Raw genomic sequence first — 25,635 nt, forward strand, 5'->3', positions numbered from 1 at the left:
TAAAAGAATGAAATGCCTTCTGCCTGTTATCTCGAAAACTAAAACAGATAGTTAGAAACTGTGAACAGCAAATATTATCACCAATAAAAAATCTTCAAAATGCTAAAATTGACTGAAATCATTGGATGAGTCCTTAAAGAGGTTATTGGTCTTCTTTAACTACTTTTTACTTATTTCAAGATTTTGCCTATTATCTCAAAAACTATAAGAGATAGGTAGAAACTATAAACAAAAGTAAGCGAATCAGGTTTGAAGGAGTCTCTTGTGGTTTTTTTCAAGAAACTAATTTTAGAGACCAACTGTGCTTATAAGCAAAAGTTATCATCTGGGCAAGACCTACAAATAATTCAACATGTCCGAAATAGCCAGCCAACTTCTAGTTATTGCCCTTGAATGAATGATGATTTTTACCCATATTTGTGTGTGTTTTTTTTTTTGGTCTGTTTTTTTTTTTCTGGGTGGGAGGAACTATATTTGATACAGAGAAACTGTAATTATCAAAAATAATCAGCAGAACAAGACCTTATTAATGTCAATATGGCTGAAATTGTCATTCAACTCCTTGTAGAAGTTATTGCCTTTGAATGCTGATTTTTACCCATTTTTGGTGTTTTTGGTGGAAACTAAAATGAAACTAAAAAAAAAAAAAAAATTAACAGCAGGATAATTTCTAAACAATGTCACACAGCAGAAATGATAAGTGGAGTCTTTAAAGGAGTTAGTGCCCTTGAATTATGATTTTTACCTTTTGTATTTTAACTTTGCCAGAAGTGATTGGATATATTCTGATTGCATTAATATTGTATCAATTCTATGCAAAAATGCAATGTGAGCCTTACAGGTTCTTTAGATCCTCTAGTTTAATAACAATAACATTTTTAAAAGTTTTAATTTAAGATTTTTGCAACTGGATATTTAATACCAAGCCATCATCATCCTCATTATACAGTATCTGAAAAAAACATAACTTAACATCAAAGCATTGTTGACCTTTAACTTACATTATCCAAAAAACTGATGTAATCACAAAAACTTATGACTAATGGCTAATTTACATGGGGTCATAGGGAGATAAACCTCCTCAAAAGGACATGGAAACCTTACAATCATTCAATATTGACCAGGAACTATGAAATTGAGGTAAAGGATAGATGAACCCAATCAAAAGATTATGTGCAAATTACCAATACTCTATACACAAAATAGCATTCTACTGTATAACTTACAGTATAACAGACCTCAACATACAACATAATGTTGGTCACTGAACCTAGGAGTGAGATCAAGGTCAGACTAACTTTATTTGGCAGGCATGTATTCATTGCAATGAGTTATATATACCAAAGAAAGTTGTCCTATTACTCATTACAGAGATAATATATATATAGAAGTGTATGTGTCTCTGCTCATAATTACTCGAAAAATGATTGTGCACTTAAAAAAATACAGTTTGTTAAGTCACTAAACCAGGAAAATAAGATCAAAGACAATGGACATATGCCAGATGGGAACTTAAGATCATAAGGCATCTGTATGCAAGGTATGAATTATCCAGCTCTTTTACCTTCTGATATACAAAGCTTTAAACAAATATTATACATTTGCTGCTGGATTAAAAGCATCCTTATGTATGACAAAAATGTATGAATTTGGGTTGATTATCATATTTTACAATTTGATGGCAACTTTATACAAAGTTGTTCTACTAAAACTCATTAACTGTATAATGGTTGAAAAACAAACCAAACACTCACAGGAAGCACTTTGTGTTTGTACCAGCTGACAAAGCAGCTAGTAATAAAGGTGCATACCTACTACTTCTACTGAAGAAAAGATCCTAGGTGAACAATTTTAATTAATAACTGAACTGAAAACTATTACTGAACTTCACAAGTATTGGCTTCTTTGATCATACAAGAAAGCATACAAATTTTATTTTTTTTATTGTTACAATTTAAAAATTTGTAACAAAAGGCTAACCACTAAACTTAATGTTTATCTATTCTTATTGAAACAAACAAACAAGCAATATGTATAATATAATCTAGAAGTAAATGATCTTGTCTTATTGTCCAAAGATTACCAATTAGTCCAATTTGAAAAAGTTCTCCAAAGTCTGAGGTTAGTATAATCAACAGAAAAAATGAGATAAAAAGTTAATATAATCCAGTTAAAGCTTATATAAACCCCAAAGTATTATTTCAGAAATAGGGTATTATTGTAAATATATTTAAAAAGAATTGTGGAGTATACATCGATGAAACAGCAACTAAATAAATTATGCACTAACATTGGCCTACTTCAATTCGTCCAACTCAGGTTAGTAGAGTCTGTCGAGTTTACTCGACTGACAATTGAACCCCCAAGTTTGACCTTTTGAACCTACCCTAGTTAACTAGACATCAACCCTGGGTAGGGGCAGGTTTAGTAGAGTTTCAAAATGGCGTCAAGCAGCTCTAGCAAAGAAAAGTATGATACAATTAAAAACCAATTGTTCAGAGAACAATTGAAGGTCTTTCCACAGCAATTTTTAAATTGAAAAGAAGCTAGTTCGTGTTTACTCAAAGTTAAAATTGGCATCTTATCGTCAGTTTCTTCACACTGATGCAATAAATAAGTGGTTTCTATATATTTCTGAGTGAAATAAGGGAGATAATTAGCTACTTCTGGTGAAGTAAATGTCACTTCCAGTCTCATATAATAGTTTCTTTCACATTGATTCCAAAAATATATAGTTTCTATATACTTTTGCTTGTAAACCAGGAGATAATTGGCCACTTCCGGTTTATCGAAAGTCATTTCTAGTCTTCAGTGATAAGTTAATGTATTAAAATTACAAAATATATGGATTCCGAGTACTTTTCCATGAAAAAAGTGCAAAAATGGCTACTTCCGGTTTTCTCAAGGTCACTCCCGGTTGTCATTTTTCAAGGTCATATGTCATCCAACCTTTTGTAAAAGGTCATATGGCTTTATAATGAACCAAGTTGAAGTAATAATCAATTAACCTTATAATTGGACATTTCAGGGGCACTTACTCCTATAAGATGCATTAGATTGTTTCAGACCAAATGTAACATATCTTCATTACAATAAAGCAAACATTTTGCACTTGTTGTTTCATATATATCTTTAAAAGTGTTTGAGAAAATGCAAAAACAAGGAAAAGTCAAAATTGAGAACTTGACCTTGACCTTTGACCTTGACCTCATTTTCTAAGTTAGGACCTAGGGATCTCAAATAAAAAGATTCCAGGGTTATACAGTTAATGGTTTATGAGTTAAAAAAACATACCAACAAATTTATTTGGTAAAGGTCGATAACTCCTTTTAAATTTCATCGAATCGCTTCGATCCAAATTAGCCAAAATTTCCTGAGGATTAACGAACAATTTAGAAAAAGAATTTTGTCAATATCTTTTTTTGTTACGAAGTAGATGCACACACTTGATAAACAGTGAATAGGGAGATAACTCTTACAAAGAAAATTGTTCGGCTTAGAATGGGTGAAAATAAAAAGCGCATAAACTGTATGATACTATAGAAGAAATATCTTAGTGACATATTGCGAAACAAAAATTTTACGCGATAAAAAAATTTGGCGAAAGAAAAAAATAATAATCAGAACAAATACAATAGGTCTTTCCACAGAAAAGTGGAAAGACCTAAATAACCAAAATTTTACAAAATACAACTGGAGAAAGGGGCTGTTATTGAAATTTAGTTTTTTGTTGTTTTTTTGGCATTAAATAAATATTTTTCGTGTGTAAATACCTTCGGTGATGTTTATAGAGCAGAGAAAAAAAGATATTTTCTTGATTTTGAGTTACGAAGAGTAAGATGTGAATATATTACGCCAATCCATTCTCATTACTTAAAATGAATAAAATGACCTGGTAAGAACTGGAAATGAATAAATGATAGAAGTTCTTTAATATAATAAATTTACAAATTTGAACATAAAATTGTTTATTATCGACGTCAATAAAAAGAAAATTAACAACTGCTGCCGTATTTATAGCCACCATTTTGAGAGTCAACTCGAGAAGAGTTTTCACTTCAATTCGGGAAGGGTGCGCACATGCGCATGAACACTGATTTTATAACTCTAGTCAACCAGAGTTGGACGAATCGAAGTAGGCAATTGATTTACACATATTTACATCTATTTTCAACAAAGTATCTAACAGATAATAATTATTAATGACACAATACACAACAACCAGATTGGAGTAGAGAGTAAGTCTGGTACAAAGAGAGATAACTCTAATTTAATGGATAACATGACACAATACACAACAACCAGATTGGAGTAGAGAGTCAGTCTGGTGTACAAAGAGAGATAACTCTAATTTAATGGATAACAAAACACAAGTTCAAACAAGATTCAGTCACAGATACTGTGACTCTTTTCACAAAAAATCTTACGATTAAAATCGATCGTAAGTTATACTGAAATGTGTATGACTTTACGAGTATTTTTACTCTTAACATTTTTTGTGAAAAGAGCCGCAGATTCTTATCTATTGAACATATCACCTGTATAATATATCTTCCAATGACTTGATATCTAATTACACTGGTTGTCCAGACTCCCAACTGAGATCAACTGAAATAACAGCTATAAAACTCGGCCTTTTCGGGGCGGCAATCTGAGGTGAATGAATAGGGCGAACTTGAAAAAGGGCGAAAGAACATAAATTATACGAACGTTGGCGTAACTCTGTCAATTTTAAACTGTAACACATGATCCCGTGTTTAATTAGCATTTTGGGATGATTAAAAAATTACTACGAAAGAGTCTTTTGACAGTTTAGTGATCATAATGATACAGTTAATCAAAGGGAAGTATTTTACTGAAAGGGTACGAGAGTAAGTATTGATACGGGGTTAATATACAGGACGGACCAGACCAACCGGCTAAAATTTTATCATAAAAAAATGAGCTTGCCGACTAAGATAACTGATTTAATTGTGAAAGACATTCGATTTCCAACTTCATTAGAGAAAGATGGCTCTGATGCAATGGTTAGTCGGTCTTTATACTTGTCAAAACTGATGCTTAAATCAAATAGTAGCCATTTGATGGATGGATTGGTGTTTAACGTCCAGCTGCAAATATTTCATGCACCAAGACAAGACCATAATGATGCTTTTTAACTGTATAAGTATGAACATTGCTATGTAGTAGGCCAACTTTCTTCAGCTTGATTTTATTCATAAATCATAAATGTTAACAAGATTATTATCTGTAGGATGACATTTCACCCTATCCAGATTGACTAATATTCCGGCTCCAAGCATAAAAATCTTAACACTAATTCCTAAATGCTGCATGCTTGCAAGAACTAGCAAATACCAATTTTCAAGTCTTTGTTTTGACCTAGACTATTTTTGAACCCACAACCTCCTGCAAATCCTTGCCTCAAGGCAAGCAGGCTACAGAGACTTTCTCAGATTGACATAAAAAAAAACAAATAATGAAATGTTATCAACACAACCAAGACAAAACATGATTGATTGATTGTAGCTTGCTTAACGTACAGTGGCAATTATGTCATGCACATTCAGGACAACAAAATGAACACAACAGACAGCACATTTCAAATTCAAATTCAAATATTTTATTGGATAAAACACATAAAATAAATATGACATTGCATAATCTAAGTGTACAACATACATGACGTATTTTTCATGTTGGGGTTTTTTATAGCTGACTATATGGTATGGGTTTTTCTCATTGTTGAAGGCCGTACGGTTGCCTATAATTGCTTACATCCTCTTCATTTGAGCTTGGGTGAATAGTTGTCTCATTGGCAATCATACCACATCTCCTTATTTTTATAATGACATATACAACATGACAAATAATATTAATAAAACATAATTATGCATAACAAAAAATTAATGACAATGAATGATATGCTATATATATGTAACTACAAGTCTATTTTTATTTTTGTATAGTACTTATGGTAGACCAACTGACACCAAGGGTTATTATGAACTTCAAAAGCATTAGCCAAATTATTTGGAATAAGTAAATATATTGCTGATTTGATATCATCATCTTTAATCAAATTTTGGAAAATTCTAAACTTCTCTCGAAGGTTTTTGTATAGGGGACGATATAAAAGGAAGTGCACTTCATCTTTTACTTTATCTCCACAAGATTTGCAGAATCTTTCCGTTGCTAAAGTTTTTGGTTTACTGTATCTCCCAGTTTCAATGGCAAGTGAATGTGCACTTATTCTTATTTTCTGTTTTAATACAAAAAGTGTTTAATGTTGTAAGTAGAATTTAATTAATTAAATCAGTAGCTGGAAGAAATAAGAGCATTTAATGAAAGTGAAAATATACAAAGTTCTACTACCACAATAATATTTTTTGCTGACTTGAACAATGTATAATGTAGACATATTGATAAAATTGAGAATGGAAATGGGGAATATGTCAAAGAGACAACAACCCGACCAAAGAGCAGACAACAGCCGAAGGCCACCAATGGATCTTCAATGCAGTGAGAAAATCCCGCACCTGGAGGTGGTCCTCAGCTGGCCCCTAAAAAAAAAAGTGTGCTAGTTCAGTAAAAAATGGACGTCTCACTAAACTCCAAAACATATAAATGAACTAAAATTAAAAAAAACATACAAGACTAACAAAGGCCAGAGGCTCCTGACTTGGGACAGGCACAAAAATGCGGCGGGGTTAAACATGTTTTGTGAGAAACACATAGCAATACCCACAGTAAAACTCAGTTTAAAAGAAGTCCGAGTCCGATGTCAGAATAGGTAACAAAAGAAACTCAGCAAAATGACAATGATACATAAATGAACAAAGGACTACTAGCAGTTACTGACATGCCAGCTCCAAACCTCAATTAAACTGATTGAAAGATTATGTCTTCATCATATGAAAATCAAGTACAATCCCTCCCGTTAGGGGTTTAGTATCATACCATCATAAAATATATGAGAAGAACATAACCCGTATCATGCCAACAACTGGTTTTAGAATAAATGTGTTTATTTCTGATTCAAAGACCCTATGAGTGAATCAATATTAATACCAAAATATGCAATCCTTAATGACTTGACAACAGTATTGTAACTATATCCTTTCCGAATAAGTCTGTTTAAAGGTTTGGTTAGCTTTTGAGGTGAATGCCGACATTTTTGTGCTTTGTAAAGAATATTACCATAAAATATTGGATGTGAAATACCTGAACGTATAAGATGTCTGCATGTTGATTTATATTTACGAATGATGTCCTTGTACCGATGATAAAATTTAGTAAATGTTTTGACTAGTTTGTGATATCGAAAAACCCTGGTGTGATAATTTTTCAGTAATACAGAGATTTCTTTCGTTGAAATCAAATACGTTGTTACATACACGAGCGAATCGAACAAGTTGAGATATATAAACACCATAAGATGGCGACAAGGGAATGTCACCATCTAAAAATGGATAATTAACAATAGGAAATGAAAAATCATCTCTTTTATCATAAATTTTGGACATATTTTAGACAAACTTTTATTTATTAGTAATAAAATAGGTCATTTAGCTGAAGATCATTTGAGTGGAGTGAAAAAAAAAATTCAATAGAAGAACTTACACATCAAGTATACACAATTGTTTTCTTTCATTGCAGCATACAGCACCAGATTATTCATGTGCATATGTCATTTTGAAGACAGACTCAAAGTTGCAAGGAAATGGAAATACCTTTCTGAACGGCAGAGGAACACAAATAGGTACAAGTTATTTAATCATGATTATTTTTTACCATGGATGTTCTCAGTAAATATTTGATCATGATTATTTTTTACCATGGATGTTCTCAGTAAACATTTAATCATAGTATCATAAGTTTCAGAAACTTTGTCAGTGGATTTGTCTGTGTGGAGTGTAGTGTTGATAGCAGATCTTTGATAAGATTCATTATTCTTATGATTGAGACTCAGGATGATCTTGAGCATGACATGTCAACATATCAATCAATCCTTTCATTCATCTCTTCTAGTTTCCAGAGATTTGGTAAATTTAGAGTTTTTATGTTCAATAATTTATCATTCTATCATTGTTAAGAACCATTGAAAACAGGTTTAGCTCCACTTGGACATATTTGAACTCGGTATTGATGGCACATCTTTGAAATTATTAAAAATAGGCTCACTAAGTTACTTTGTTAGAAGGTGATATTAGAAAGGCATACTTTTAAGTGAGTTATACTGAATCCTAAAAGTCATGTTTTTCTTGATAATTTATATTATAATGGCATTGTTTGACAAAACCAGTTATGAAATTCATGACCATGATGAAATAGTCTTAAATGTATGTATAAATTTTTTTGAAATGACTTGTTGAATGTTTAATTAGCAAGTAGAAACTATTGCAAACAGAACAACGTTTTGATACAAATTATGGACATCTGGAATAGATGGTGACAACAGTCCAAATTAGAAAAATGTACTTTAAAAAAACAAACTTTCTGTCACAAGGAGGATAAAATAGTAAATTAATATATTTTTAGTGTGTTGTGCAATTGAAGCCTTCAGGAAGCTGGTGGTTGGACAAAAATTAGTTGATATTTTTGGAAATTTTGGAAAATACTGGCAGTCCTTATGCAGTGAAGATCAAATCAGATGGGTAGGTCAAGAGATATTCTAAAAAACAAATTAAAAGCCTGTTTCCGATTGACAACTTAATAAAGAAATGAGTCAATATTTAGTTTTTATGTAAAAGATATTATATACTTTCTTTGCATTTAATAACCTGAACAAACACTTTATGAAAGGTTAATAAGTAAGTGTAAGTGTTTATAACTGCATACTAGGAATACATATTTAGTTATTTTAGTTTATTAATAACAAAATCAATGTTAGTACCAATAACAACAATATTTTAAGATCTTTTTACAGTGTTAAATTGATAACCTTTTACAATAAGTTTATCTAAAGGATTGATAAGTTTACTTGGATTGTATCTAAAATTATGGACTCTATAAACAACATTACAAAGTACCATAAAAATGAGGATGTGATATCCCCATTGTAGTTAAGTTTTCTACATGTACAGCCAAACTTCCAAACCAAATAATTATCAGTGTTGTTCGGTCACGAGTTGAATATTTATAGAATAACTAATCAAAGAATTCAAATATCGAAAAATATTCAACTCGTGACCGAACAACACTGATAATTAACTCATGCGCTACGCGCATTCGTGAATTAATGTGTTGTTTGGTTACTCGTTGAATATTTTTCTCTATTTGAATTCTTCGATTAGTTATTCTATAATTACTATCATTCAAAAATGTATCAGTTCATGTTTATTGTTCTTTCTTGCTCTCATGTTATAAAGGTTAAAAACCAATTAATTGGAATTGTAAATTCTATGTGATATATAAAACAGTCTTCAAAATTTGATATTTCTTGTCATTTTATAAAGCTACCATCCACTGATTGGTGCTGACTAATATTATAATTTGGTTTCATTTTAGGAGCAAATTGATCGAAAAATAAAAGTCACCTACCTTATTATAAAAAGTCACATTTTTACAATTTCAGTTAGGACCAGAAAAGGGTGTAACACATCTAGCTACAGCAGCCATTATAAATGCATTATGGGACTTATGGGCCAAAATGGAAGGAAAGGTAAGTGTAGATGTCAATTAATTTTGTGTTGTTATGATACTGTCTCATCTAGGTATACCCCCAAAGTCTCTCATTTTTTGCACAATTATTGTACTGTTATAAAAATTGATCTTTTTAGATTGTATCTGGCAGCTCCATTTGTCAAATGATGCAGATTTGTTGCATTGCATGATATTTTACTCATGTATATCTTCTCTATATCCTTTCTATTTCCCAAAAATCTAAGATGACCACCATTACTTTACAAATCATGTTGTCCATAACAGAAATCATTATGTTTTTTCCATCATCAAAACATCATATTTTAATAATTAAGCCTCCTTTTCTTCTTCATTTAACATTTGTTATATTTTTTTAATTTATTAGTGTTTAATCATAATACAAAAGCTTTGTTCTAAAGCCTGGTCAAATTTTTATGTGTAAATATTTCTTTTTCAGCCACTGTGGAAACTTTTAGTGGATATGGTAATGTATACATACAGTGTTTTATATGTGACTTGTTTTTAACTTACTCACAAAGCAGTTTAATTACACAAGAGTAACAGAACCTTATTTCATTTCTCTTGAGTTTTTTTTTTAAAGTTATGCCAAAAGGAATGATATAAAAAAAAAAAAAAAAATTTCTTCAAGAAAGAAGACAAAATGTTTTCATTTCAATATAATGAAAAGTATACCATTGAGATGGAGGTAGTCATCACCAATTTCATGTTTATTTTGACAGGAACCAGAGGAACTTGTTTCTGTTATTGATTTCAGATACATGTAAGTGTTCTTAAGGTCTGTCATAAAATAACACCTTAGTTTCCTAAATGTCAGTGATACTGTAATTATAGATACTTTGAGCCTCAAAAGTCAAATATCCATTTTAGCAAATACAGGCTCCAGAAAATTAAGAGGGGAGGTTAGATTAATTACATACAAAACTTTTTGAAAATGCATATTTAAGTGTCTGTCTAAAGTCAGGAATCTTAGCAATTGTCACTGTCTCTTTTATCTCTTTTTTTTTCATTTACAGAAATTAACATTGATGTCACATCTTCAGTCTCTTCTGTTGGTATCCATACATTTTTTTCTTGATTTGGGGAGATTAAGAATAGACCATATGGTGTTTGTACTTGTCCAATTTTCAACTTATATTGTAAAATTGCTGTTGGATAGAAATTTCCACACGTCTCTTTCTATTCAAATTTTGAAGTAACTTGTACGTTTTCAATTCTGCTGTTACATTTGAATTAGCTTTCCTTTTTCAGGGATGATGCATTAACAAAAGCAGAAGCCATAGGTAAGATGAGATTTATTTTTATATCATAAGCTTAGATTGTCCCGAACATGCATGAAATATTTACCACAGGACATTTGTTAAACAGTAATCACTCAATCATTAGCTTAGGTAGAACTTTTGTTTATGCATGGATAAAGAAATAAAAAAAACACACAAAATTTGAATCTTACGCTAGTTTGTCATGATAAGTTTTATTTTTAAGTTTCTTTTGAACAATGTAAATATAAAAATAAGGAGATGAGGTATGATTGCCAGTGAGACAACTATCCATCAAAGTTCAAATAAAGTGGATGTAAGTATTGAAACAATTTTTAGAACTATAGGCAAAGGAAATTTTGATATTGATCATAAAATTTATCAATAGAAGGTTGGTATCTTTAAAGATTTTTAACATTATTGTTGAGATATATATTTCAAATTTCAGAGTAGAAATATGACACTATTTCTGGAGAAAACAAAAACATGGAAGCAAAACGCCCCTAAAACTACAATCCTTAAATTTTTTGTCATGCCCCCCCCCCCCCCCCCCCAAAAAAAAACATTTTCAAATGTTAGCTGATCGAAGGTGACAGATTTTAATGTTGACTTGTAGTTATATTTCAGGAGTGTATGATAAGTTTTATATACTTTCAGAACTTCTTAAATCAAGAAAAGCTGGTAAAGATGAAAGAGGTAATTTAATTTTCACAGGAAAAAGTAGATAGCATATATATATCCTTTTCCTGGATGACTCCAACTCCCTTTTATCTTTGATATATGAAGTTAAAACATCAGGCCAAGATTAGGGTAACATAATCGAAAGATTATTTAAAGTGACAGCAATGCATGAATGTTACATGATTGAGTTTTAATGCTCAGTTTTAGCCCAGACTGTAAGGAACCCATACTGCATGTCAAAGATCATGATATTCTTTGATCACAAATCAGGATTGATTTCCTGTTAAATTTTGTATCAACTTATCATATAATTGAAAGATAAGTTATGTTTTTTGTGCAAGACTAGAATATAAGTATAACAATATCAAACTGAAAAAATACAGGTTTATACAAAATAGACATTCATATATAAAATGAAATGATACCCATTTAGGCTTCAATTTGTGATGCCTAATTTTTCTTTATATTCCTGCGAAACATGTAACTTCATGCACAGAGACTTTTCTGCCATAAACAACAGATAATAGACTTTGTTTAAATTAAGTGACTGTAGGAAAAAGTTTTTTTGAAAATATCTCAATATACAGTATATTATTTTTTGTATACCTTTCAAATGAAATACGTAATATGCCTACAATTTGTGAAATTAGTCTAATTGTTATTTCCCCCTACATTTATAATATAATAAATCTGGTAATTCTGTTAATTTAGAGGCTGAACTAAAAAGTAAAGGCTTCCCAGCTTACACAACATCATGTGGTTGGTTATTTTATCCAGATGATAAAATCAGAAAGGTATATTTTTATTCTATCATTCCTCTTTGCTTTTCTTTCAAAAACAAGAGAGTTTAAATTTATGTATGACTGTCAAAGATCAGGGGTATTATGGTATACCATTGTATGTTTATTTTTATTTTACTGTCCAAGCTTATCACACAATTTCTTAAACATATGGGTACTTTGACAAAAATCCTGCTATTTTTTTTTTACAAAATTGGACATACAGAACTTTTCATTTATAAAATTACATTTTTCTACACAAGTGATGATAGTTTAAATTAGCTTTTACAAATTAAAAAAAATTCAAACAACATTTTTTTTCATGATGAAAAGCTCATTTAATTTTTATTATTTTGGGTTATTGCTTTAAAAGTAATTAGCTTTAATGATGAAATACTTCCGACACATTTCAATGTCTTCTACTAATTAAATCTTGCTTGGGTCAATGTTTCTGAAATTTTTATGTAACATAAGTATAAAGAAGAAAAGTTTTATCATACTTATGTTGCACAAAAATTTCATAATCATTGGAGGGGCCTCGGTGGCCGAGTGGTCTAAGTAGTTACTACTGTAATCACTAGCCAGTCAACACTGAGGTTGTGAGTTCGAACCCCGCTCGTGCGGGTGCACTAGACTCCAATCTTAATTGACTAGGATTGTCAGTTTTCCTATCGAAGGTCGGTGGTTTTCTCCGGGCACTCCGGCTTCCTCCACCAATAAAAACTGGCCGCCAAGAAATAGCCCAAAAGCGTTGCTTAAAAGTGGCTTCAAAACACCAAAAATCAAAATCAAATCATAATCATTGGTCTAAGCAAGATTTAATTATCAGTATACATTGAAATATGTCCAATTTTTAATCAGTAACATTTATTACTATGATTTTACTGATTTTATTTGGAGGTTGAAATTGAAACTTTCAGATGATTTGAACTGAATGAATCTGAAATATCTAAATAGATTTTTTTCAAAAAAATGAAAAAGATTGCTTGAAATTAACTTGATATTTTCTGTTTTAGTTGGCAAGTGAAGCAATCAGTAAAGGTATGGAAAGGTAAGATGGCTATGTTTTAAGTTTGTATTATGTATGGTTTACTGTTCATCTGGTATCGGAAAATTAGTACTGTTTATGTTAATTTTACCAGAATATGTGTACTTGATCATAACATGTAAAAGATGTGTGGTTGACTGTAGATAGTGCATATGAATAGTAAATATATGAATTTGACCATAGATTGTGCATGTGCAGCTGACTGCAGATAAGCATGTATGGTTTATTATAGATATTGCATGTGCAGATAAGCATGTATGGTTTGTTATAGATATTTCATGTGTAGTTAAATGAACAAACAAAAAAATTAAGATAGGAATTTTTATAAAATCCTTTACATTTTGCAGAATTTTAAATGTTGACATCGATTAGTTTGATTACTTTAAGATTTAAAATGAAAGTTGGGGCAGATGTTGAAGATGATATCAGAAGGGCCAAAATCTTCAGAGAAACAATTGGATATGATAGATTATGGGTAAGATTAAAAATAAATTGTATTGAAGTACACCCCACCATCTATCATTCTATCTGTACATCCCCCCATAAAGTTTTGGTCACATTTTTGTCAGGAACTATGAAGCAAGATCTTCTTGAAATTTGGATTCAACCTGTATATAATAATATGTAATATGTGAGCATGCTATACCATGTGATGTGTTTTTACATCAATGTCCTGGTTACCGAATACTTATGGCAAAGGTGTCATTATTTCAATTTGTTTTAATCAGCATTCACTTTCTCATTGTTTAGTTTTATCAAGCCACATAGAAATTAAATTCTGAATCTATATGTACTCAAGTCCATTATATCACTAATTTGGACAAATTGTAGAAAGATTCAAAATGTCTTGAAGTAAATTTTATGAAATATATGAAATGTCTCGCTGTACAATTTACCTAGATACAAAACTACCTCTATGTACTGGTAGATACAAGTCAACCTAGTATAAAATAACCATGTGAACTAAATACTTGTACCCATTATTGAATATATTTAATTGCAATTGAATGTATACATGTAACAATTTGATTGATGTACATTTAGAGATCATATTGCATGGAGCATTTTTGTTTGTATTTCAATGTATCTTTTGTTAAATGCTTTTGATTGGCCTTTTTTGTGTTTTGGTGTCTGGTTGTCGAGCCTTTCGACTTTTGTCGAAAAAAGCGAGACATAGCGATCCTACATTGCGTCGGCGGCAGCAGCGTCCACAAATATTCACTCTGTGGTTAAAGTTTTTGAAATTTTAATAACTTTCTTAAACTATCCTGGATTTCTACCAAACTTGGACAGAAGCTTGTTTATGATCATAAGATAGTATCCAGAAGTAAATTTAAAAAAAAAAAATCCTGTTTTTCCATATTTTACTTATAAATGGACTTGGTTTTTCTGCCAGGAAACATTAAATTCACTCTGTGGTTAAAGTTTTAAAAATTTTAATAACTTTCTTAAACTATCCTGGATTTGTACCAAACATGGACAGAAGTTTGTTTATGATCAAAAGCTAGTATCTAGAAGGAAATTTTTATTAAAATTTTGTACTTGTTTATCCATATTTTACTTATAAATGGACTTGGTTAACATTACATACAGTCTGCAGTTAAATTTTTAAAACATTTATTAGATTCATAAACTGTCCTGGATTTTTACCAAACTTGGACAGAAGCTTCTTACAATAAAAAAATTGTATCTTAGGAATATTTTTATTAAATTTTTTCCTCATCTCATTTTTGTTGAGCCTGCGATTAACAGCAAAAGTAGGCGAGACACTGGGTTCTGCGGAACCCTTACAAATTTTTTTGATTTAAGATTTTTTACGTTAAAGCAGTTTGATGTGGTTTTTTTTTTATCGTTTAGAACTAAATCCTTTTTGGAGATATAAGTGCATATTTCTGGAGGGTTTTTTCAAATTCCACAGAAATCCCCCTTTGGTATGAAGTATAAGTTGTGGACATCCCATTACAATTATAAACAACGCAGAATAGATAGAAAATAACTCAGCAATCAAAAAAGTATAAAAGAGTTTGCAAAATATGAAATAGGTAACAGTTTGCAGGGTTGATGGGGAATAAAAGATTACTGATGGTGAATGTAATTATTAACCTGTAGATGTTGCATGATATCATTGGTTGTAGTTGTTATTTCAAAATAAAACACATATAATGATAGTTATTATATGGGTACAGCAAATTGTTGATAACAACTTGAGATGACTAATGGAAGGGGTATTATTTGCATTACAAAATGCCATTATTATATAAATTTTACCTTATGAAAATATTTATATGTTTTTTGCAATTGTGAAATAAGAAAAAAATAAGTGCAAAAATTTCATGTATTCTCCTCTCAACAGAATTTACTCCTTGTTAGCACCATATTCTGAAATTTTATTATCACAAGTTTGTATATTATTAGATGGTGGATGCTAATCAGAAATGGGAGGTTCAGGAATCTATTGATTGGATGAAAAAGTTAGCCCCATATAAACCATTATGGATTGAGGAACCCACAAATCCAGATGATATTATGGGCCATGCTGCTATTGCTGAGGTAAGCCTAAATTATTGAAACTGGAGGAACCAACTCAGCTAGCCCTGATGATGTTATGGGCCATGCTGCTATTGCTGAGGTAAGCATAAATTATTGTGAATAGAGAAACCCTAAAATCCTCAAGATTTTATGAAATGTGCTTGTACTGCTGAGGTAAGAAGAAATCATGTATTTTCAGAGGAACTCACATATAGATTCCTCTGTTGTATCATGAACCTAGGCAGTCTCAAAATAGACCACTGGACACTGGATGCCATGAAATCTTTAAATACCACAAATCCAGATGATGATTGGTTACTACTAAGGTAAGTATAGGTTATTATGAAACCAAGGTAATATGATGGACCACACAGAGGTATTGAAGTATAAGTCTATTCAACCATTGTTAATAAAGTTAACTAACCATAATGATGCTACAGGCCATTTTGCTATTGCTGAGGTGAGCTGAAACTTTCATGGAAACAAACAAATACTTTATTTGCCGATCATGGGGCCCAAAATGAGCAGAATTATTAAAAGATAATTTTCATACATGATATTAAAGTAAAATAAAAATAGGTTAAACAAAGATATGATTATGAATATATTGGACAGGTAAGTGGTCTTTATGATACTGCGTTAAGTTAGTGACATGACATATTTCATATTTTTAAAGCCTGGTTGGCAAAAAGTTCAATTTGCTTACTCGATTTTGTAGAACAGTAGCAATAAAGTAGTTTAAAAATACATTTGTACTATTGATTCTTATTATAATATTTATTCTTTGTTTTAGGGTTTGAAGTCTGTTGGTATTGCTGTGGCAACAGGAGAACATTGTCACAACAGAGTAATGTTTAAACAATTTCTGAAGGCCAATGCCATGCAGTATTGTCAGATTGATGCCTGTAGATTGGGTGGAGTAAATGAATGTTTGGCAGTTATTTTAATGGCAGCAAAATATAACAGTTAGTATAGTTTGAGGGGTTAAAGTAAAAGGGACTGTTTTTTTTAACAAATCTGAACTGATCTAGGACCAGTTACAGTCATCTGGTATTTGATATTATTACTGATGTGTTGCATTGATAATGAATACTACTGTTATTTCAGACAAATATTTTTATTTCAAAAGTAAATAAAATGCTTCACTGAGCACAGCTGGATATGAACGCAGAGGTCCAACCCTGAACAGTTGGGGCAAAAATGGACACAATATTCACGCTTGATACAGGTCTGAATTTGGATTGTAATTAAATATTTGACACATAATAGGTTTCTGACACAGAATAACTGTAGTCAAAGAACTTAGAATTGGTTACATGATTTGAATCTATATTCAATTTTTTGCTTTTGTGCAATACACTATGCTTTATTTGCGGTCGTATAAAAATCTGCTTTGTTTTTTATCTAGACAGGAAAATGACAATTTTTCTAATCATTTGAGCCTCATGGGAAATTTCATGATGAGATATGACATTACATTAGCCTTAATTTAACAAACCCAACTGTTTTCATACAAACCAATATCTAAGCTTGCTTTCTTTTAAAAGTTTCTTTTCTAAGAATTAATTAAAAAGGTTTATAAATCTCTAACTTACACTATCCATTTCAATACAATATAAATTTTAAGATTTTAAGTGATGTAAATTTATAATAAAAGGTCAGATTTAGAAAAGGAATAATTAATTTGACAAATTTCTTCTCTTCTTCCTATACAATAGTAAAATATGACATTATTGTTCAGATTAAGTGGACATTTTTATTATTTAGTGGTGGATAGATTCATAAGTGATTTTAACTAGTCCTCATATCCGTAAAATATCATGCCAAAATCAATTACCAGTAACCACATTTTTTTTGCTTATAAATTTATTATTAAATTATGATTTCAGTTCCAGTTTGTCCCCATGCTGGTGGTGTAGGTCTGTGTGAACTAGTACAACACTTATCCATATTTGACTTCATATCAGCTGGTTGCTCTTTAGAAAACAGGTTTGTATGAAATATTAAAAAAAGGAAAACCAAAATGAACAATTTTAAAATGATTCAACTGTGCAATTCATCGGTATGATAAATACTAGGTACAATTTTAAAAAGGGTCTTAACAATCTAAATTGACTGACAGTCGTTGATATTCAATCCAATGCCTGTGATCAACCTCATTTTTTTCCAAACATAAATGAATTGTTATTATTAAATTCATTGGTCAAACTCATTCTCCTGCTCTGTTCTTTTATTGGCACAAAGTGGTATGTTGTCTGGAAACAAATGTCACCACTGCTGGTCAAAGCTTTTTACTCTAATTCTCCTGATCACAAGACTTTATGTCAACATGGTTTTTGATGGGCAACAAAGAAATAATGAAACACAGTCAAGGGGAGACAATTAATTTTCTACCAACTCCTTAACTTTTTTTATCCTTTGTAACAAACCTTTGTTTGTTGAATCATGCACAGTTAAGATATAATATATCATATTTATATTAATATATATGTCATGAGATAAATGAATTATTTTAAAAAAATCTTGTTCATCTATCAAGAAAAGGAAAAAGAAATAAAGTGCAAAATCTGACCTTTTCTACATTGACTGTCTTGGTTGTCATGAATATAACTATGAAATCATACTTGTTATATACTTGATTTATGGAAACGATGTTTTTACAGAATGATAGAATTTGCTGACCACTTACATGAACACATGGAAGCTCCAGTTGCAATAAAAAATGGCAATTATGTTGTACCTACTGTAAGTTTATTTATTCCATTAATATGCTGCACATCAAATGAAAACACCTAGGACTAAGGCCATTGGATAAATATACATGTATTTTGAAGCAGATCAAAGATAAACAAGGAGAAATGGCAACTTATTGCTTTAACTTTTCATCTGATTTTGAAGATTGTAAAGTACCAGTATAACTTTGCATTGAGTTACTAAGCAAACTACAAATTTACTATTGTATATTATGCTTGGTCTTTGTAAAATGTTGGTTTAACTGTCACAAATTGAGTTTATCTGGCTACACAAAGCAGATCTAAGGAAACAGACATTAGCATCAGTAAAAGTTTTATAGACACCAACTGAAAATACAATACTGTTTTATCCATGCAAAAATATCATAACATTTATAAGTAAGGAAATACAACAGTTGAATGCTTTTTTTTTTGCTTTTTTTACATTTCAGTTGAAGTTCAACATGCCAAAATTTTATGCAAAATTTTAACAAATAAGTGTCATGGCCCATTTGCTGTTCTTGGAGCTTGGGTTTTTTAATTTATGTTATATTGTATTTTCAGGTTCCAGGTTATTTGGTTGGTATTAAAGAAGGAACAATTAAACAGTTTGAATACCCATGTGGCAGTGAATGGCAAAGAATGTTTGCTGATGGTACATTTGAACCTGATGTGTAAATTTACAGAAAAAAAGTAACCATTGGCTGTTGTCATTGGAGTTGTATTCATTACTAGATTATTAGAATTTCATTGAAAAATAATGTTTAACCTTACATGATCTGCAATATTTTGCAATTGTTTAAGGGTATTGAGAATTATTGTCACATATGTCTGTTTCACAATAATTTTAGTAATAGTTGACCAATCTTTATAAAAATTTTAATTTTATTTTCCTTAGCACTACACAAAGACTGGATTGGAAGCTGCTTTTCTAGTCCTAACTGAAAAATTGCTAAAATATTTTTTTTTAACCAAATATTTCTGCTAGTTACATCATTTATTTTACATGAGATTTTGATGATGTTAACAGATCTGTCATAAATTTATTGTTCCTGTGATTGACTGTTAAATAAAGTGCAAAATGGTATGCTTATTTCAATTATAATTCTTTATGAAAATCTCTGTCTACTTTGCAACTAAATTAGTGGTAATTCCTATATTTCATGTAATATAAGGGTCTAACATCACATTTCTAAGTAGAACACAATTTGAGTATGGAAGATCTGTGAACATTAACTGTTAATTGATTGACAGTTTGCACACTTTGCAGTGCCGTCAACTAAAAAAATTGTACCCAATTACAGCTTGCGTATTCAAATAAAGTCATGCTCAAGTGATAAGTGTATGTAGTGCAAGGGAAAGGAGAAATCATTTGTGAGATTGTGTTGGATTTGTATATATTTTCAGTTTATTTACTAAAACTTAACTCTAATGAACTTGTTAACATAACACGCTTAAAAGATTTTCATATAAAATTTTCGTTTTCAAATATATTTGAATATGTGCTATATAAAATGAAATCCTGCTGTTTTTGTATGCTACATATTTTCTTATTTTTTGTAACCTGCATATTTTTCTACAGATCTGAGCTTGCTACTTAAAGTACAAAATTTACATTATACTCCAATGGACATTTTACATGCTCCATTATTTTTTCTATTTAATATTGTACTAATCAGAAAACGTATTAAACGGAAATAGAATTTATGTTTAAGAAAGATGAAGATATAAATATAAATTTAGAGAATACTTACGGTAGATTCTTTTAATGACATATTATTTAAGAAATTAAAACATCAAGAAACTAGACTGAAAATCCAGAAACTAACAGACCTGCCAATTATCCTGATTTATGGGGGATATCTCCCATGAGAGATGTTGACCTGAATTTTGAAATTCTTTATTATATAATCTGCAGACCTCAAAACAGGCATTCAAATGAGTTAAAAGGGTATTTAAGCACATATATACTCATTCAAACAATATAGTAGTAGATTAAGAACACTTATGACAATATAAGAGGAGCATTAGGTCCTCTTGCACTTAAAATCCCCCATAGAGATTTTGAAAAGTTGGAAGGTATGAACTAATGTTCAGTAACAAAGATGTTTGCAGGCAGTTTATGAATACTACGTTGTAACTACATACAGTGTTTATTCAGTAAAAGGTGTTCATGTGTTAGTGTATGCTTTTATAGTTGTTGATTAATTGTTTTGGACATATTTCCTACTTTTATTAAAGTATATTCATTTGACTGTTTTTGTATTGACACTTTTTCTTTTGAGGAATCTTTTCATTTAAATTAAAGGTGTATGCACAGTTTTACTCAAAATTTAAATTCCTTTTTCATAGGTTGTCAATGAGTTTAACCATTTTCATCTTTTTGCAATATAATTGAATTTAAAGTAAAAAAAATATGAGGTGAAACAATATATTCATTTTTTTTTAATCGGAGATGAATATGTCATTGAAAATTTGACTTTTTTAAATACATCTCTAAAAATTAAGTATGCAGTGCTTTGTTGCACTACTTAAAACATTACATCATTAATATTTTGTTTTGTTATAATGTCTGAATTATTACATAGACAGTGTTAATTAAAAATACCTCTTACTGTAAGAATAGATATAGATTATTATGAATGTTTAAAGTAGAGCTAGGAATATGGTTTAGATAAAGCCATCAGTAGTGTGATGAAATAATAATAGGCATTTTTTTTTATTGTATTTTTCAGATAAAACTAAAATCCAAGATATTATACAAATAATTCTCATGTTTAATGATTGTTGACAGTCATTTGCCATTTATTTTTATAAGGAACATTTTATGTTTATTGAAATAAAACTTTCTATATTTACTGGTCTTAAGTTTTCATGTATTGAATTAAGATTTGAAGGTTGAATGATTTTCTTTGAACTACTGGACAGAAAAAAAGAAAAAACCCTGCCAAATTCTGTATGTGCCTGTCCCAAGTCAGCAACCTGTAATTCTGTAGTTGTCATTTGTTGCTGTATATCATAATTGTTTATTGTTGTGTACATAAATCAGGCTGTTAGTTTCCTCTTTTGAATTGTTTCACATTTGTCATTTGGAGGCCTTTTATAGCGTGCTGTGTGGTATGGGTTTTGCTCATTGTTGAAGGCCGTACAGTTACCTATAGTTGCTTATTTCTATGTCATTTGGCTTCTGGTGGAGAGTTGTCTAATTGGCATCATATCACATCTTATTCTTATATACTAATCACAGAATTAAAAGAATAGTATACTATGCAAAAGATTCCAAAGGACCATGACTAAGGGGACAGGGCCACATAATTTCCTTGTAAATGAAATGTGCTGATGCTCATACAACTTTTAAACTGACCTAATCAAAAATTTTGACCCCACTGAATAAGAAATGCCAATGCTAATACAACTGCATACCAAATACCATTGACTTATCCCTTTAAACTGACCTAAACACAAACTTTAATATGATATATATGCAATACCATGACTGAGGGGGCTGGGCCATATAATCTCTATGGAAATGAGACATGCAAATGCTAATACAACTGCATAGCAAATATCATTGTTTTATCATTAAACAGACCTAATCCAAAACTTAAACATGTAAACTTTGCAAAATAGACCATGACTGAGTGGGTGGCACTGAATAATATCCATGGATAGTAGATGTGCAAATGCTTGTACAACTGAAAATCCAATAACATGGGCTAATCATTAGTGGTTCAATTTAAACTGACATAATCACAAACTTTAAACATATAAACTAAACTACTGGTATTTACCAAAAAAAATCACAAGGGTTCCGCAGAACCCAGTGTCTCGCCTACTTATGCTGTTAGTCGCAGGCTCAACAAAAATGGGGAAAAAATTATTAAAAATTTTCCTCTAGATACTATCTTTTGATTGTAAGAAGTTCTGTTCAAGTTTGGTAAAAATCCAAGAAGGTTGATGAATCTAATAAATGTTTTAAAAACTTTTAACTGCAGACTGTACGTAATGTTAACTGGAATAAAACTAAGTCCATTTATAAGTAATATACAGAAAAACAGGAAATAAATTTTTACAAAATTTCCTTCTAGATACTAGCTTTTGATCATAAACAAGCTTCTGTCCAAGTTTGGTACAAATCCAGGATAGTTTAAGAAAGTTATTAAAATTTTGAAAGCTTTAACCACAGAGTGAATGTAATGTTAACTGGCAGAAAAACTAAGTCCATTTATAAGTAAAATACGGATAAACAGGATTTTTTTTTAACAAAATTTACTTTTGAATACTATCTTATATTCACAAACAAGCTTCTGTCCAAGTGTGGTACAAATCCAGGATAGTTTAAGAAAGTTATTAAAATTTGAAAAACTTTTAACCACAGAGTGAATGTTATGTTAACTGGCAGAAAAACTAAGTCCATATATGAGTAAAATATGGATAAACAGGATTTTTTTTAAACAAAATTTTTTTCTGGATACTATCTTTTGATTATAAACAAGCTTCTGTCCAAGTTTGGTGCAAATCTAAGATAGTTTAAGAAAGTTATTAAAATTTGAAAAACTTTAACCACAGAGTGAATGTAATGTTAACTGGCAGAAAAACTAAGTCCATTTATGAGTAAAATACGGATAAACAGGATTTTTTTTTTTACAAAATTTACTTCTGGATACTATCTTATAATCATAAACAAGCTTCTGTCCAAGTTTGGTTGAAATGCAGGATAGTTTAAGAAAGTTATTAAAATTTCAAAAAACGTTAACCACAGAGTAAATATTTGTGGACGCCGCCAACGCCGACAGAATGTCGCTATGTCTCGCTTTTGCGACAAAAGTCGCAGGCTCGACAAAAACCAAGACCAATATCGGGTCTAGACCTGCATCACTGCATGCAATTGATTGAGGTTACTTGTATACTGCAGCATAACTGATCATTCCTATACCAAATATTAAAATCATTCACTTTAATAAGAGCCAAGAAAACTTTGATGAAAATTTTCCTCGTACAATGAGTGTTGTAAAATTTCAAACTACCGGCAAGCAGGAAGTAGATACATGGCAGATGTAAAAAAATTTACTTGCTACAAATCAATATTATAAAGCTGCAGACCAATCATTGAATCAAACCCTTTCATAGATGCCAAGAAAACTTTTGACAATAAATTTTCCTTCAACACTGAGTGTTGTAAAAATTCAAACTACGGCAAACAGGAAGCAGTCTGATTAAAACCAGCCCCCGCTATCCACTTGAGTTGTGGATAGTGGGGGCTGGTTTTAATCAGACTGCAAACGCAAGTGGATAGTGGGGGCTAGTTTTAATCAGACTGAATAGGAAGTGGCAACACAACAGATGTAAAAAATTGCTTTCTCGCTACAACTCAACATTATCAAGCTGCAGACCAAATATTAAATCATTCCCTTTAAGCAAAGCCAAGAAAACTACGAAAGGATGGACGGAGTCAAGTAGTTACTAGACTGGCTTCTGCCTTCAGCAGGTAAAAAGTGGTGTCCAGCTTTTTAATTGAATGGGTTGAAGAATATTAATAACATTTGGTATTACCAGAGGTTTATCTTCTACTAAGGTTGGAATATTGACCTGCAAATTCCAAGGTAACAGATTTAGTTCAGTTAAAACATACCAATTAATTACAAATATGAAAAGAGGAAAGAACTTTCAAGAGCTTATTTTGCCCTGTAAATTCCGTGAAAATAAAAAAAAAATTGAAACCTTTACAAATCTCCTTTGAGATATAAAAAAGTTTACAAATACACATAGTCATATACAAGCCATATGTAAAGTTGAAATAGGGCTGAGACCTTGACCTTGCTGACTCTTATCATGATTTTAACATCATCCCCTGGTGGTGGGCTAGAAAAATATCCTGTATCAATAACATTCTTAGAGGCACAAGTTATAAAACCAGGCTAAAATTTGCACAGAAAGACATACAGAGTGATTCCAATGTAAAATATACCCACTAAACTCCCCATAATAGGAAGGGAACAGTCTAATAAAGAAATCAGAATCTTTTAAAATATTGCCAAAAACTGAAGAAAAAGAACAAAGAATGTACAAAAAAATCTTATAATAATTATCAACAACAAGCTAAATACAATGTTAGAAAAATATATTGCACCATTGGATAACAGTTAATAACAATTTTGTAATGTATTCAGTCTGCAGTAAGTTCAATACATCTGGAAACAGTCACACTTCCTTGGAATGTCACATTATATAAACAACAGAACCAGTCCATCATCCCTGTGCCAGCTGAGTTTTACATTCATCAAACAAGTATGGTGGTACCTGAGCTTCTATCACCTATAACAGAGGAGATCAAAATCAGTAATACATTTGTATTGCATTGAATTATTAATTTTGTTTACCATTCTTTACTATGTAATTCTGCAGCATGTACTTTCTTCAAGAATATCTTTATCAGTGAGAATCTATATGTATAACTTTTTATAATAAATGTATAGTTCTAAGGGCAGGCAAAGCATACTTTTCTTGTTTTATGTAAACAAGCTTGAAGGTGAAAATTTCAATTCAAAACATTTAAGTTTTCTTGTCTGATTTTTATTTCGTTAACTCCTAACTAACTGTTTTTTATGTAACATATTTTTCTTTAGATTAAATATCTATAAAGATAAACACTACCAACAGCTAAAGATCACTTCATGTCTTAAGTACAATGGCTATGCCCAATTAACAAGTGTGATAAATTCATATTGAAGCTGATATCACTGGAAAACAGAAAAAACCAAGAAAGTCAGTTTTACCTTTCTAGACATTCCACTATAGTAAATAAAATCCTCCAAGAATACCAATACATTCAAGGCATCCTGAGACAAATCTGGTGACTTCACACTAAAACATAATTCAAATTTAAAGTATATTCAAATTCTTTAAGAACACTATAACTTTTCATTATTAAAATAAAGAAAATA

General features: G+C 30.7%; 2 protein-coding genes across 2 annotated transcripts in view; one reads left to right on the forward strand and one right to left on the reverse strand.

Annotated features, from left to right (window-relative positions):
- Nucleotides 1–4,894: 4,894 nt before the first annotated feature.
- On the forward strand, nt 4,895–21,549 carry LOC127712272 (mitochondrial enolase superfamily member 1-like). The gene is made up of 16 exons (XM_052218656.1): nt 4,895–5,027; nt 7,660–7,762; nt 8,542–8,657; nt 9,578–9,664; nt 10,103–10,129; nt 10,386–10,426; nt 10,915–10,946; nt 11,580–11,618; nt 12,315–12,397; nt 13,399–13,433; nt 13,818–13,905; nt 15,846–15,980; nt 16,753–16,924; nt 17,849–17,948; nt 18,623–18,704; nt 19,256–21,549. The coding sequence occupies exons 1-16, from the start codon at nt 4,941–4,943 to the stop codon at nt 19,367–19,369; spliced, it is 1,341 nt and encodes a 446-aa protein (XP_052074616.1). The 5' UTR covers nt 4,895–4,940; the 3' UTR covers nt 19,370–21,549.
- Nucleotides 21,550–24,755: 3,206 nt separating this feature from the next.
- Nucleotides 24,756–25,635, reverse strand: part of LOC127711689 (WASH complex subunit 5-like) — a 41,135-nt gene continuing 40,255 nt past the window's right edge. The window contains exons 26-27 of the mRNA XM_052217804.1: nt 25,468–25,555; nt 24,756–25,006 (exon numbers count right to left, since the gene is read on the reverse strand). Coding sequence (XP_052073764.1) covers nt 24,941–25,006; nt 25,468–25,555 — 154 coding nt within the window. The 3' untranslated portion in view covers nt 24,756–24,940. The remainder of the gene's footprint in view (nt 25,007–25,467; nt 25,556–25,635) is intronic.

This window comes from Mytilus californianus, unplaced genomic scaffold (genome assembly GCF_021869535.1).
Source record: "Mytilus californianus isolate M0D057914Y unplaced genomic scaffold, xbMytCali1.0.p SCAF_1, whole genome shotgun sequence".
Taxonomy (NCBI): domain Eukaryota; kingdom Metazoa; phylum Mollusca; class Bivalvia; order Mytilida; family Mytilidae; genus Mytilus; species Mytilus californianus.

What these genes read in the sequence shown, in the direction of transcription:
- LOC127712272 (XM_052218656.1), top strand. Translation starts at nt 4,941, where the DNA reads ATGAGCTTGCCGACTAAGATAACTGATTTAATTGTGAAAGACATTCGA. An exon ending in GTTATTGATTTCAGATACAT is followed by an intron (nt 10,427 to 10,914) that starts GTAAGTGTTCTT and finishes TTCCTTTTTCAG; the next exon opens with GGATGATGCATTAACAAAAG. An exon ending in AATGGCAGCAAAATATAACA is followed by an intron (nt 16,925 to 17,848) that starts GTTAGTATAGTT and finishes TTATGATTTCAG; the next exon opens with TTCCAGTTTGTCCCCATGCT.